Below are 16,633 nucleotides of genomic sequence, written 5' to 3' on the forward strand. Positions count from 1 at the left end.
AAAAAGAAATGACTTCCCAGTGGCGTTTCCAAAATGACATCTCTTTTAGCAGTCTATTTGAAGTTGTTTTTACCAGCTGTACAGAATCAATTCTAAAAGGCTTGCCAGCATGAACACTAACCTCCATGGCAAGCAATGGATGATGACAGTTTCAGCAAAAGCACATTCACAATTCCTGCTCGTTAGCTGAATGGATCATGGACGTGAAACCTGCAAAGAACCGACCTTGAATTATTTGTTTTCAGAATCACAATTCAACATACTATGACATCAAACTGAATATAGTTCTATGTGAACAATATGATTGATTTTACATGCAAGTATTAGAATATGCATTGTGAGAAGGTGCATCGTGTTGATTTTAGACAGCACGGTGGCAGCCTTACAGTCATACATTACTTGTTTTCAAATGTACAGTAAGTAACTTAGCAGTTAATTGCCCTTGTCTATATTCTATACACTAGTCCACATTTTGAATCTTTAGCCACCCTGGAAAGTACTAATGTTAAGCCTAGTATTTAAGATTTATTGCAGTCATTCATATGGCTCGTTTTATGTGTGCACATGCGGTCACATAAGAGTCATTTGGTTCAAGTTGTAAAGAAAATGTGCCGGCAGCAATGCTCCATCTAATGCTATGTGCTTTGATCCTGACTGTAAATGACCATTTAGCATTTAGCATTTCCCCCTAATGTGACTCACTGGAATCACCTGACCAGAACACTCGCTACGTTCCACTAAAGTGCACCATGTGACCTTCGAAAAGAGGCCAATGACATTTCAGTGTTTACGTTGTCATAACCCAGGGCCGGACAGTGCTGCAGCGCCATGGTGATCAGGAGTGGGTTCAAGTTGCCACATGTCACATGGGAGCAGGGAGGACAGTTGCTTGAGCAAATAGAGGAACTTGTTTTTGTGGGGGAAGAGGTTGCGTAATTGGTGAAGTCAGAAGCACCGGAAAGTGAGCAGACAGAAAAGAGTGGTCAAGTGATCCAAAACACACTTTGTGTCTATAGAGCTGCCTCTGGAATTTATGCTTTGTCCTTACAGACGCTGGTATTTAAACTACATACTGTAAATATGTATATTTTCCCACTCCAAGCCCTTGTACAAATGCACTTCCCAGAGTAACAGGTAGCACTATGACGCCTAACCTTAAGGCCATATCAGCCAAATCAGCCAACCATGTAGCCTGAAGATAGTTATTTCCAGAAAACGCGCATAAACATATTAGTAAATCATGGAAAGGGGAGTATATGTCTGGATTGATAAGAGTAGATAAAAGTGACTAATAGAGGAGGTAATGGTACAGTGTGAAGTCAAATAAAATGTATTAAAACATGTACAGTGGACCCGTACCGTTGTTTTTGTAAACCCTGCTTTTGATAGGCTTGGGTTTTTGACGAAAATTGCCAAAAATATGTCTCTGTTTTTGTACACTGTCTTGATTATAGTATGGCCAAACAGTGCACCAAACAAACTAGTGGAGTGCCCAACTAAGCATCCACACGTTGATGACTTAGTCTCTGAATGAAGAATGTTTAATTGTTCTCTTAGAGTTGGGACACTATAGACAGCTTCCAGCCAGTGACCCCTTTAATCGTCTTTATTATGTGTTTGTGGGTGGTTTATTTGTTCACAGAACACACCCAGAACAATGTTTTTGTCGACTCTCTTCCTAATAAGCATTGTGAGCCAAGCATGTTGAAGCGCCGTGCGTATTTTGGAGTGTTCTGTGTTTATAGCTGTTCAATAAGCCACCAAGACTAAGACTAAGTTGCAAGTGCCAGAACTTGCGAAAAACTTGCGATAAAAAAAAATGTGCGAAACACTATTGACTTCGACTGAGCTGGGCCAATGTGTGTAGTGATGATTTGACCTGCTGACCTGATGACCTGCTGCTGAAATTTACAATAAAGTTCAAATGAGCAAGTATACACAGACAGGCCACTTTTTTTTAAGTTCATTTTGGAACAGACTAGAATAAAACAGCTTCCGTGTGGCTCTTCTGTCCCCGCCTGTCGCCCCTCCACTCATCTGTGTTCACTAACAAGCCTTAAATAAAGGTAAAAGTGATGTTAAATGTTCATTTATCCGTTTCATTCGTCATTTACATTTATTACTATTATTCTCTATAAAATGTTTTTTTGGTCATATTTCTGGGTGTCTGGAAGGGATTCTTTGGATTTACGTTTTCTATGGAAAAAAATGGCTTCGTTCTGGTTTTCGTCTGACTTTTAGGAATAGCTTAATGGCGAAAACCGAGGTTCCACTGTATTTGCTTTTTAAGCTTTTCTAGAAAGTCAACTGTCACTGACTTAAAATGCAGGTTATGTGTGGAAGAACAACACCATAGAGAAATACGACCAAAAGAATATATAACATTACCCCTAGTGGGGTAGACTTGGCCTTAGCCTACAATCTTCTTCCTGACATCACATTATAGCACATATTTTGTCACAAGATCAGTGACAGCCAGTACAAGCCCATCACATCATTGTCTATATGACTCACACTTAACCCCTGGACAACATTCCCACCCTGCACGCCTCACTCAAAGACTTCTTCTGTCCATGTGACCCTGTGCTTGCTATGACCCCCTTCTGTTTGCCAGTGTGTCATTATAAATATCTCGCTGCCATTTGCATCTTCTGACCAGTTAATGCTCCTCTTAACACACAAAGGGTCTCAGTCATCCGCTTATACTCATAATCCATTTTACTTACTAGATTATCCATGGATCATCCATAACTCATACTGGACGTGGATAAGATAGGCCTTGAGCCAAGAAAGATTTGGTTTGATTCAGAGATGGATCTGGATCACAGAACATAATAATGTTTTTGTATTAATGTTCATTAAATGAAACCTAGACATACTAGTTGTATTGTGCTAAATAGTACTACTAAACAAACCATAGCTGTATGCCTACCACTGCATGTATGCATCTGTTTTTAAACAGATGTGAAACACTTAAATAGGGACACTAGTGAGCTTTACGGAAAGATTTTGCCCTTTACAAAGATAATGCTGCTGTTTGCCACTGTATTCATTTAACAATATGTTTGTTATTGTAGTTTACGATGTGCATTTAATAATTGTATAAGTTAACTTTACATCAGAGTGAAATATTATTACATACAGCTCTCAGTATGATGCAGTATGATCCACGCCACTACAAAGTACAGTTGCAATATTGTTAAAATATTCATTTTATGTTTAACTTGACGTAATTCCTTTAATGCCGGCTACTTTTATGGGAGGATATTTATCATTGAGCTACATAGTGGGGCTGGAAAAAGGTGCTGAATTTTGCAGTGGTTTTAAAGCCTTCTCTCAGACGCAATTATGTGCTGGCTAAAGTCCAGTTCCATGCAGCAGTACGAGTGTCATTCAAGGAGTACTGAAAAAGCCTTGAAACAAAGAAATCATTTAACCTGGATTTAATGTTCGCTGACTTTGGATGTTCAGTGAAGTGGAAAGCAAAGTGTTGGGGCCGTTGTTCCTGTTCTCAGACTGAAAGTAAAAAAAACCCAAAAAAACACTTCAGCTCCATTGTGAATTGATTGTGTGATTGATTGAGTGTAATTGATTGGAACCAGCAGAGGCGCTGTTAATTCAGTCTCAACTAGTTTGCGGTCTTGAGTGATTGATTGGGTGTAATTGATCGTAACCAGCAGAGGCGCTGTTGATTCAGACTCAACTAGTTTGCAATCTTAAAAAAAAAAAAGAACAACGTGATGTCGAAGTTACATCCATGTCGACTTCCACTATGGCAAACACCATTATGCCGCTCAATACGACACTAGCATGGAAACAGGAGCTCAGAACGTTCAGATACATCTCAGCTTGAGCTATGGATGCTCCTGTTAAGACTGAATCAAACCAGCCAGCACCTTATTGCTGTTGTTATGATCATACACTCTGTTCTACTGTACAATCATAAGTATGCCATTCAGCGCAACAGTGTGTCGAATTTGACGCTGCCTGTACTTTGTTGTTGTTGTTGTCATCTACTGAACCCCATTCTGTCGGCTTACTGTCATACAAATGGGCACAATGAGGGGGGAAAAAATGAGTGTAACATTCATTCTTTAAAAGGAGCTTCCGACTTTTTGTCATCTCATTATTCCTTTCTTCTCTGTAACAGCTGTGCTTTTTGGGGAGCCTCACCACTTCCTGCTGGGTTTTGTACCCTGGCTGAATCCCCTGTTTGGGTTGGCTCACTGGCCCAGCGTGTGTGTGTGCGTGTGTGTGTGGGAGAGCCAGGGGGGTGGCTGTTTTCTGTAGAAATCTGTCTGGGCGTTCTCTCCCTCCATGCCTGTTATTCCATTGCTGGTTTCATCTTGATGAAAAACAGCATGCTTTGAGATGAACTTGTTTCCAACTTTAACAAGCAGTGGGGCCATATTGTGCATCGATCAACGGGATGAAAAGGGGAATAAATAAAAAAAAAAAGATGAAAGAGGTCTAATGCTTTTTTTTTATCCTTGATTACATCTTAATACTCTTTCCCCATCCTTGTCATGCTGTATAGGAAGGAGCAGAGCATCCTATCTCCAGTGAACTGCTGGAACCTGTTGTTGCTTCAGGTGAAGAGGGAGAGCAGAGACCACGCCACACTGTCCGACCTCTACCTCAACAACATCATTCCTCGCTTTGCACAGATCAGTGAAGACTCAGGACGCCTCTTCAAAAAGGCAAGGCTCACTCACACATGCAGATGTCGCTCATCTATCATAACACATGCTCTTTACACGCACATTGCACGTTGACGCCTCAATACAGTCGTCCCTGCGGCTTCACTCAGTCATGGTTTTTAAAAAATACACAAATTAATAAATCACGCAGTTTTGTGGTTGAATATATTATTTATCAAAAAATATGCATATTGAAGCACGTTTTACATATTTTCTTGCTTAAATGGAGTATTTTCAAACATAAAAATGGCAAACTTAATTAAAATCTCTCATTAAAAACACAAGCTACTGTTTCTGCTGTAATCCACGCCAAGATAAAACTCAACTCTGCCCGCCACTTAGCTCCACTGGGGAACACAATGATACCAACGCACACAAGCATGAGTCTTATGTATGTCTTAAATGACTTATTTACTCTTATTATGTCTAATATATTGGGTAATACGAGTATACAGTTGATTGTAGGAGTGTTCGTTAATGTCTAGAGGGCTCTATTGTAAATTAGAAAAAAAAAAAAAACTTACTTAGAACAGGTTTTCTGTGCTCCAACTCCAAATATTCCATTTATAAGTAAGGTATCCTACTTGGTGGAAATTCACACATCACGGGGGGGGGGTCTGGAACGAGTTAACTGCCATAAACGATGGATTACTGTACATCATTCCCACTCATTTTTGTATAGAATATTCTCATTGCAGTTTCCCTTTAAGTGTTGTGTTAGACAAACGAATAAGCATTTTTGGACATTATAACTACAATCGCATTCAGTGGGGCATTAGCCAAAGAGCCCTAATTTGGATTAGCTCTCCTAGTACGCATTCAAAGGTCATTTAAATTCATTCACTATTCACTGAGAATTCTAAGGATGAACATTGAAAAATGTCCTGCATCTGCATTATCATATCTATCTGTTTTGATTGTTGTTTATTGGTTGTTTGCAGGTTTGTTCCTTAGCAGGATTATGCAAAATATACATGCCGGATTTCCACAACTTTGTATAGTAGTTGTAGTTGCAAGTGCTGAAAAAGAAACCATTACATTTTGGTTCAAATCTGGATAAAAGGAGGCAGGGGACATTTTTTCCCCCCATTTTAAGCAGATATGTTAGATTTTTTACTGATATCGCGTATACCAGCATTGTCCAGCACTTCATTACTGATACCGTTATTGGCAGCAGCTCTTCCCTCAAACTATCGCCAATGAATGGACACATTAGGATTCTTTTACTGTGATGCCACCTGATGAATTTCACAAATAAACACTGTATAAACCAAAGACAAATACTGCAATATCCAATGCATATAGAAAAAGTGTCATATTTATTTTAAACATTACGTTTCAACAAAATACTCGTAAAAAAAAAAATCATGACCAATGAGAAGACGCCTTAGTTTCTCCTTGCGCTTTCATTGCGAACTGAAGCTACTTTTCTAAGACCCTTATTTTGTTAGATGCCATCTGACAGGATGTAATGCGCAGCGAATTTCTTTTACGAAAGCCGGAAGTGTGCTGTTTCGTCTTTAGGCTCTTGACAGCTGTGTGGTAAGACGGTGGACGAAGCTGCGTGCTAATAAAAAGTGCCTCCCCAGCTTCAGGGCTACCGTCCTTTCGTTGTGTTGTGCTTGCACGACATCAGCGAACATCTTATTAAGACCCTCGCTTAACCATATTTACAATCCAAAGGCCAAAGTTGGAAATAATTCTAGACCGCAGACATAATAATTGAGCTAGGAAGCTTGTTGCTATGTGGACCACGTCATCACTCACGGTCTGATATCATATTGGCAGAAAAGCCAATGCTGATAAGAACCCATATGTCATTTTTGTACCAATATAAAAAAAAAAAATTGAGAATTTTGAAATGAAAACCATGTACACTGTAAACTGAGACCAAGGCTCACTTCATTACATGTGAAAGTCTTCCAGAATGGACAAATACACAAGATAAGTAAGCAGCACTGTGTGGTTATGTTTGATGATTCAATTTTGTTTACATCCAAAGATGCTAGTTTGAATTCTAATTGAATCCTTCTCAGTCACAAGGTACGCACTTTTGTTTCATGTGCATTCCACAGTCTTGACATTTTGGGGAAAAGGGGGAAGTGAATTGCCCTGTTTGTATTTTAGTAGAAACAAGGTTCACTGCATATGAGCACTAGTGTGTGTCCTCATGTCAGTTGTACAGTATTTGTTTCATCTTAGACAGCCGGTCATGTACATTAATCTTTCCAGGTTTACATAGAATTTAATTACATGCATTACAGGTTTAAGGTGACAACATTCAAAGATGCGCTTTTTTAATATCCACTTCAGAGGGCTCAATGATTTGACTTAAAAACAAACACCACCATATTTTCACACAGACAGGAATTTGGGTTAAAGGATCAAAGAGGAGCCAGGTTTAAAGGACTGGGCCTAGTAAAAGAATGTCACCAGTCGAAAGCCTTCACTTGTAAGAAAGGTCAGTTTGTATGCAAGGTGATGTGAAGCAGTCTGATTTTTGGGGGGGGTGGGGCGTAATTTATATCCGACGACACCTCTTTAACTGTTGTAAAAATGTGCACACAGTGACTTCCTGTTCAGTGCAAAGTAAGCTTCAAAATAAAAACATGGCACTATTAATCTGGATTCCAGCACAGAAGCTAACAAAATGCACCCATTGAATTGTTTTAGATTGTTTAGAGAGATGTGCACGTGTACGAAAGCTTTATTGTCGTTATGGTCAAGACATACAACAAAATTACCACAGCAGCATAACATTTTGTAATGTGAGCGGAATGATGATGAGGCAAGATGTGCACAAATCAGCCTTTTATTGCTTTTATTGCAATGATAACACAATTTTAAACGTTTTCAAATTGTATAAAAATATATATATATTTTGTTCCAAAACTAGATTCTTAGCATCAATGAGGAAGATTGAGGAAAGAGCCCTGAATGAAAATGTACAAAGTACTGCATATATAACAGTTGCCGTACCCCCTTCTAGATAGTGAAACTTAAGGTTGTGTGCCTGGAAAATGTAAGTGAAGTTTGTGTGAAAGTTATGATGAGTGAGAACAATGCCTCTATTGTTTGTCTCCCGGTAATTTTCCATGAGTCATATCTACGTGTTTAGCAAGTCTGAATGTGCTAGGCAAGGCAAGTTTATTTATAGAGCACAATTCATACACAAGGTGATTCAAAGTGCTTCACAAAAAAGAAGGGTAAACTCACTTCATCAAATCATTCCATAAAAGCATATAATCTTTCTGAAGTTCCATAAGTCATTCTATAAAACAAAAAAAAAAAAGATTAAAAATTTGTCCTTTCAGTTGTCGTATCCACAGTTGAATAGAAGTATTTTCAGCTTGGATTTGAACATTGCCAAAGTTGAGGATTGTCGCACATCTTCTGGAAGATTGTTCCAGATTTTGCTAGCATGAAACTGAAACACAGCCTAAGTGTTTAGTCCTGAGGCTGGGCACCCGAAAGGAGACCACTCCCTGAGCTTCTTAGAGCTGGAAATGGTTTATTTGGCTCTAACATGTCAGAGATGTACTTTGGCGCAAGACCATGAAAAGACTACACAAGTAGAGCTGTTTTAAAGTCTATTCTCTGAGTAACAGCAAGCCAGTGTAGAGACTTGAGTACTGAATTAATATGGGCATATTTCCTGGTTCTAGTCAGGAGTCTAGCAGCAGCAATATGGATGTGTTGCAGCTGTTTTACTGCTCGTTTAGAAAAGTGAGAAGGCCATTAAAGTAGTCTTGCCTGTTGGAAAGGCACGGATTAGTCTCTCTTAATCTGGTTTAGACACTATTCCCTTGATTTTGGCAATGTTTTTTAGGTGGTAAAAAGTTGATGATGTCATTGATTTAATGTAGCTGTTAAAGTTTAGATCTGAGTCTAATATTACCCCTAGATTTCTAACCTGATGATTAGGTTTTAAACAAAGAGTCTCAAGGTGACTGATAACACTTTTTCTTTGTTTCTGTGGGCCAAAGACAATGATTTCAGTTTTGAGTTTTGAGGGTTTTTTTTGTTTAGCTGGTGAAAGTTGTTTTGCATCCACACACTGATCTGCAGTAACAAAAGAAATCTGCAGGACCATGTTCACCGGCCAACAGTGACACGTAGATCTGAGTGTTGTCTGCATAATTGTGGTAGGACACATTGCAGCTGTGTGTTAGCTGGCCTAAAGGAAGCATGTACAGATTGAACAATAGGGGTCTCAGGATTGACCTCTGGGAAACCCCACCGGTCATAGCCATTTGCTCTGAGACACAGTTACCAATTCCAACAAAGTACTTCCTTTCACCCAGATCGCACTTGAACCAGCCTAAAACCTGACTGGAAAGTATCAAACACGTTGTTAGAGAGGAGAAAGTCAGTAAGCTGTTGGTAAACAACCTTTTCTTAGACTTCCCAAGAATGGCAGGTTTGATATGGGCCGTTGTTCAGTACTGTGGCATCAACACTATTCTTCTTCAGAAGAGTTTTAATGACAGCAGTTTTTAGGGCCTTTGGAAATGTTCCAGTCTGAAATGAGATGTTATCTACATGTGTGAGTTGTGGTAGCAAACTGCTCAGCACAGACTTTAGAAATCTAGTGGGTAACTCATCAAGGCAGCACATTGATGGACCCAGACTGCAGATGATCTCTTCGGCTATATTGTCAACGGCAGGCGTGAAATGTCCATCTGGCTGCAGGATAGTTATTTGTTTTGTGGAAATGATTGCATTATTACGCAAGGTTTGGTTGAAAACGCATAGCTTTTCTTTGTAAACCTCATAATGAACCTGGGGCTTTGACTCTTCTTTTCTCCATGGCCCCTTTTGCCTACTTTTAACCATTCTAACCTTGACAGGAGCAATGATATCCAAAACATTTACAACACGTGATGTATAAGAGCTCAACAGATCATTAACGTTAGAACATGGAGTGTTTTCAAACCTAATCCTTGCCATAAACGGTGTCCCTGTGCTGTCATTAATGAGTCTTCCTTGACCAACTGCAGAACCAACTGCTGGTTTGACTGTAACAGCCAGGTCAAAGAAAACACAAAAGTGATCAGATAAAGCAACATCCACAACATTCACATTTGAAATAGCAACACACTTAGTTAATGATCAACTCAAGATTGTGCCCTCCGCTATGGGTAGGTTCAGTTACATGCTGAGTTAGACCAAACATTTCAAGGACAGCAGTGATTTCTTTAGCATGCCTCTCATTACATACATCCACATGCTCATTCAAGTCCCCTGTAATGACCAAACGGTCAAAATCGGTGCACACAGATGAAAGTAATTCAGTCAAAGCATCAATAAAACAAATCTGTGGTGGTTTCTAACCGGTAATCTAAAGTATGGAAGTCTGTATACACCAGTTTGAATGCCACATACTCAAAAGAAGAAAAAATCCCAAATGACAATTCTTGGGTGAGTATATTGTCCCTGAATATGGCACAAAACACCTCCCACCTCTGGGTTTGTCGCGTTGAGTTGAAATGAGGAGGACTAGACTCAATCAGGACAGCATGAGCTGTGTTTTTGTCGAGCCGTGTCTCAGTCAAAAACATAAAGTCAAGATTGTAAGAGGAAATAAAACTATTCATTAAAAATAATTTATTACTTAAACATCTGACATTGAGTACAGCATGTTTAAGATTAGCTAGAGTTGAACTGAGTGCCGTGTTCTTGCAAGGGATGTGGATTAGATTGCTTTGATCAGACAGTCTGTCTGTCCTTTAAGTAATCAATTTGGTTTGACAGTAATTATTATTTTAGGTGAGAACACTCCCTCCCTCGGTCTGTGGTTGATATGAGGTTTAGCAATGCAGAGGCCCTCAGTGTCCTAGACGACAGCATTGATGCTGTTGGGAATAACAGCTATGGCACCGATGGTGGAGGCCGAGCTGGGGGAACTTTGGTTGATGGAATGGGCTGAGGAGGGAGAGGGCCCCGTTTCTTTTTTAAGGATAGAATCCTTGATCTTGCTGTGTCAGGAGGGGAACAATTTTAGTCCCTGATTTCACCAAGCTTTCAAGACGGTCAGCATCTCCGGAGGGTGTAGATGCAGCAGGTGGGTCCCAGGCCTGTGGTGAGGCCTGTGGTGAAGGTGAGGGAGGAACTGCTGCATCTGAAACCGCAGGTCTGGATTCTGGAGGAGAGGCTGTGGTTGCTGTGGCTGAATTCTTTGCTAGGTGAATGTGTGTGCGTGTGTGTCTCTGTGCGCGCGCGCACGTGTGTGTTTGTACAGTGTGAGTTTAATGGACGGTGAGTGTGTATGTGACATCACATATCTCCGCCTTAGTTGTGGAACTCACACATATCTGTTGTGAAGCTAATGGATACAGCATCAGCAATTACCTTCTCGAGGTGGCTGTAAACAACATTGTAAAAGATCTGAGAAATACTTGCGATTGGGCATGGCAAAGCGTGGCTCAAGGAACTCCACAAGTTTGCTTGTTATCCAGTGAATCCAATTTGCAAGTTGAATATCCGAAGGAGACACCACAGACATCGTTAGTTAGGTTGAGCGAGCAAGCTTGTTAACAAAACACATGGTTGTTTACACCTTTAGACGCGGTTTGGTGAGGTCATAATTTGCGCGCCGGAAAATACGGGAGCCCGTAGGCCTATGTACAGCATTTTTGTAAATGCATTATAGTAAAAAAAAAAAAAAAAACTTCTACCGATATTACATTTTTATGATAATATCAGTGGGCCGATATTATCGGATATCCCTACTATATACCTTACAGAAGGACACATACCGCATTCCAGTGCAGCCAACGCGGTTTGGCAACTCTTCTTCTCTCTTGGGCTGGCTCTAACTTGTAGTCAAACGTCACTGCCCCTTATAGCTCAATCCTTAAATCACAGCTCAGAATAATACATAAATACTTCAGTCACTACAACGTCATATGAAAATAGAAGAATCTAAATAAAAATGTGCACCAATGAAGGAAAACTTATCACAAATTCTCCTTAAGTGTATGGCGCAAGTCACAAGTAAACGTGCCAGCAATGGTTAGTTTCGGTTTTGGTTGTGCCAACAACCTCTTATGTTGACATCAGTCAGCCAGTTGAAGGGCATCGAGATAAGCGGGTTCCTCTGTATCGGTATTATTTAGTGCTGTCTGTCAGTAGTACCAGCTGCTATCTTTGCTGTTTGCATTGTGTGGATATTTCCATAAGAAAGATGCCGTTAGTGAAGTGGCCGTGTGGGAGAAAACACTCCTGACTATATTAACGAGCTGATCGCCCTGTTTGTTTGAACTTTTTTCTGTTTCAGTCTTATGGAGCCACACAGATGAGCGCAGGACTGAGGAGAGGTTCAAAGGTCAAGATTCACAGTTGATGGATAGGACGGCTCAGCCATTGCTGATTGCTTTTAGATTGTTTTAGTCTGACCGGTCTTCAGCTCTTTAAAGACGGAGGGCGTGGCAACCTCAATTATCCTGTTACATCAGTTAGGTTTTTTTCTGCTGCAGCATCGTAAATCCTCCTCCTGTCGCTATGTTTCTCCACAAGCGTGCATCCCACTCATCCCCATCCTGACCTTTTGTCTGTTACTCGAAGTAATCTTCCCAAATTGTTTTTCTGTATTCCTAGACAAACATTTAGCCTCTCTCCATCAGCTGTCTTGTTTCTCTCCCACTTTGACTGCTCTCCATCCATCCATCCATTTTCCTTCGCTTATCCGAGTCCGGGTCGCGGGCAAGAATCTCAGTAGGGAAGCCCAGACTTCCGTTCCCATGCCAGCTGTGGACATAATCCCGCCAACAAGTCCTAGGTCTGCCCCGGGGCCTTGGCGTGTCCGGAACACCTCACCATGGAGGCATCTGGACTAGATGCCCGAGCCACCTCAACTGGCTCCTCTCGATGTGAAGGAGCAGCGGCTCTACTAGGAGCCCCTCCCGGATGACTGAGCTCCTCACGCTATCTCTTAGGGTGAGTCCAGCCACCCTACGAGGGAAACTGATTTCAGCCGCTTGTATCCGCAATCTCATTCTTTTGGTCACGACCCAGAGCTCATGACCATAGGTGAGGGTGGGAACATAGATCGATCGGTAAATTGAGAGCTTTGCCTTCCGACTCAGCTCTCTCTTCACCACAACGGTCCCGTACAGCGACTGCATTACTGCACAACGCTACGCCGATCCGCCTACCGACCTCACGCTCCAACCTTCCCTTACTCGTGAGCAAGACCACTAGATACTTGAACTCCTCCACCTGCGGCAGGACCCCATTCCCAACCCACAGGAAGCAATCCATCCTTTTCCAACTGAGAACCATGACCTCCAATTTGGAGATGGTGAGTCTCATCCCATAAGCTTCACACTCGGATGCAAACCGCCCCAGTAAACCCTGAAGGTCACAGCTCGATGAGGCCACCAGGACCACATCGTCTGCAAAGAGACAAGATCCTAAGGCCCCCAAATTGGACTCTCTGGACGCTGTGGCTGCTCGTAGAAATTCTGTCCATGGTGGTGATCTCTGCTCTCTACAAGTCTTCATATCAAAGTATACAAGTATTTTATATCAAAACTGAGTACACTCCTCACAAAAAACACACAATACTATTGTGGTTGTGGTCATATCCGTAATAATTCATATGTCTCAGACAGCGTTAATCAAAACAAGGCATGTCATGAGATTAACAGTCAGTTTATCTGTCTCTTGCAACAATCATCACTCACCTGCATCCTCATCACCTGGGATCCTCTCTCTCCTTTTCCATTGATCAGCCACTTTTTTTTTTTTTTTTTTTGCACAACATCCATCAAGTGCACTGCCGCCCTCCTCATTTATACCCCTCAGTCCCTCCATGCTGGCTAGCCTATCTTGACTGATGAGACCATTGCTTAACATCACGCCTGAGTTGGTTTACTAGTTTACGGGACAAACCGCGCAATTACTGTGTGTAGTCTTGCTAATGGCTAGGGCTGTCTCCGGCTAAGGATTTTCATAGTTGCATCTGAATCATGACCTCTGTCTCTCGTCCGAAGTCAGCTGGGATAGGCTCCAGCATACCTGCTACCCTACTGAGGATAAGCGGCATAGAAGATGGATGGATGGATGGCATTTGATTCATTAGGTTGTCCATAGTCGGCTAATATTAAATGTTTTTTGGGTTTTTTTTTTTAAACATCTTAGTCAGGCAGTATGAGTGAACTGTAGGATTGTTTTGCCAAAACAGCTTTGCTTTACAACGGGTGAGTCTGGTATACTCCTCCTGTTCCAATTGTATTACAAATGTATTTTTAAAACCGCCGAACACAACATGGTTAGAGGAATGACCGGCACAGAAGAAAGAGAGAAAAGACAGTTAGCTCACAATTGACTGTGTTTGGAGTCTGAGTAGGATATATTGGGGAGGAGTTTGGGGAAGAGAAGGGACCAAAGTGTAGTCACAGATGGTGAGGGCATCCACTTCATTGCCTTTAAGAGCACAGCTAATGGAGTAAACGCATCTCATTTGCGACTTATTCCACCTCAATGAAACAGGCTAGAACACTCAGATAAACAAATAAACAGGGTAGTACCTTAGTTTATTTAGTGACACAGAAAGCAAGACGAACAAAGTCGAAATACGGTCTCTGTGAGCACACATCAGAAAAGTGCACATAGAATAGGAATATCATGGCCTGAAAAACAACAACTTGCCAAAACTCAGTTAGCAACCTATTTTATTGCCTTAAAATTCACTGTCGGGGATATAAAATGAATTTGGCGTAACAGTCTTACCTGTGTTAAATGATACGCCGTTGGTTGTTGTTTCGTGATATGTAAGAAGCTGCTGGCACAAGTTGCACTTCACTTTCTGGAGTCATCTTTAAACTTTTCAAAATACTTCCACAATTTGGATGATTTTTTTAGTCGCCATTATGAGCCATTAAATCCACCGACGTCTACGGTCTTCCTCGGGTTCAAAGGTAGCGCTCACCTCAGCACCGTTGGATTGTGCCACTGAAGCGGGTGATTTTATTAATGCGTGGTAAGTACAGGTCTTCTGTTGAACACACATCATTTTCAGTTCTTTATAAGCACATATTTGGCTGTTTTTCCATCAAAATAGGCTTTTTTTTAAAACAAAAACAAAGACATTCTTTGTAAAAATATATGCCTTTTTTTTATGATTCACCGGCGAGATTGATAGTTGAATCAGACTCCTTCGACTTCAATTCTAAGACACCCTCACTAATGAAGCTGAGAATAATAATAAATAAGCTCCTTGCTCACAGTTGATTAACTAATTCTAATCTGTCTCTCCAGAGCAAAGAAGTTGGCGTGCAGCTGCAAGAGGACTTGATGAAAGTTCTCAATGAGCTTTATTCGGTAAGACAAACCACATTTGTCGCATTTCAAATATGATGATTTTGAATGTGCTTCATCTTGCACGGCCTAATGGAAAAGCAAGGAAGTAAATGCAGATTTCAACTGTGACATTATTATGAGGTTAAAAAAAAACAACAACCAGTGAAGTACTGGAAAACTGCAGTAGTGTCTGTCCATGACAATGTTGCAAATAGCACGGACAACACAAATCATCCATGATTCATTGTAGCGCAAATCTAGTCGACTTGCGGTCTGCGGGCAATTCTGACCCTTAGATGACATCAGAATGGTCTGAAACTGTTCACACTTTACTATTTTTTTCCTCTCTTTTTTTTTTGACATAAATGGTTGTCGCACACTGTCAGGAGCATCACAATGTGTAGTTACACATGTCCGTGGTGACGCCTGTTGTATACTGTATTATCATCTGTTTGTGTGTGTAACCAGCGTTCAGCTTTACCTCATCTCACCGGTTTTAGTTTGTGACTTATAAATAAATCTGGTTTAAATGACGTGCACATGTGCACTCATAAACAAAGTGGTGACTCCAACTGGGGAGTTTGAAGCAGAATAGTATAATGATGGCTGTGGTGCAACTAGGGCTGAGCCTGCTTGATTCAGCACTTTCATGTGTTTGACCACCGTGTCCAAGTAGAGTAGAATGAGTGTGTGACTCCTTTCACTTAAAAAAAAAAAAATTGCAGAATGCGCCGTCATTTTCCCAAAGCCGCACTTATGAGCTGTAGAAAGACACAGTGGAAAAACAGCCGTGTCAGTCATGTTTTCCGGCAATTCCTGCTGTTCCCAGGTGATGAAGACGTACCACATGTACAACACCGACAGCATCAACGCAGAGTCCAAGCTGAAGGAAGCAGAGAAGCAGGAGGAGAAACAGATGGGGCGCTCTAGTCGCCAAGACGATCGCCAGACACCACGCTCGCCAGACACGCTCGCCAGCATCAAGGCTGACGACAAACCCATCCGCCGCTCCAGTGTCAAAAAAATAGAAAAGATGAAGGAGAAGGTGAGAACTCGACATGTCAGTGTGTGTGTCTCATAAAACATTTATGGCCGAACTGTCAACAGCTACATGCTATCCACAACTCTTGGTTGGTTGGTCCCTTGTCTTTTTTTGTTTTTTTTTTACCTCCTTGTCCCATCATCCTCTGTGCTCTGTCCTATCAGAGACAAGCCAAGTACACAGAGAACAAGCTGAAGGCCATAAAGGCCAGGAATGAATACCTGCTTGCTCTTGAGGCCACCAATAGCTGCGTCTTCAAGTATTACATCCATGACCTTGCCGACATCATTGACGTGAGTATGAAAACATCACGCTTTTACTGCTTCAGTGGACACAAGCTTTTAGTCCTTTGTTGAGAGCCCGTTGCAGTGTGTTATGACCAATACACTTCAGCGTTTTGTACATTGGATTTATAGTTAATATGTCAGTCACAAATATTTTTTTGTGCAGAACACAGGTCACTCGTATTTTTCTTCACATGCTATAATTTACAAATTTGGACGTTTGTGTGGAATTGATGGTTGATTCATGCAGTCTTGAAACATCCATCCATCCATTTTCTATGCCGCTTCTCCTCATTAGGGTC

General features: G+C 41.2%; 1 protein-coding gene across 5 annotated transcripts in view; it reads left to right on the forward strand.

The window, feature by feature from the left end:
* The window catches only part of srgap2 (SLIT-ROBO Rho GTPase activating protein 2), a 115,917-nt gene that overhangs the window by 86,448 nt on the left and 12,836 nt on the right, over positions 1-16,633 (forward strand). For all 5 annotated transcript variants that reach the window (XM_054784838.1, XM_054784836.1, XM_054784840.1 and 2 more), the window contains exons 3-6: positions 4,538-4,700; positions 14,964-15,026; positions 15,835-16,050; positions 16,212-16,340. In XM_054784838.1, coding sequence (XP_054640813.1) covers positions 4,538-4,700; positions 14,964-15,026; positions 15,835-16,050; positions 16,212-16,340 — 571 coding nt within the window. The remainder of the gene's footprint in view (positions 1-4,537; positions 4,701-14,963; positions 15,027-15,834; positions 16,051-16,211; positions 16,341-16,633) is intronic.

Source organism: Dunckerocampus dactyliophorus, chromosome 8, assembly GCF_027744805.1.
Source record: "Dunckerocampus dactyliophorus isolate RoL2022-P2 chromosome 8, RoL_Ddac_1.1, whole genome shotgun sequence".
Classification (NCBI taxonomy): domain Eukaryota; kingdom Metazoa; phylum Chordata; class Actinopteri; order Syngnathiformes; family Syngnathidae; genus Dunckerocampus; species Dunckerocampus dactyliophorus.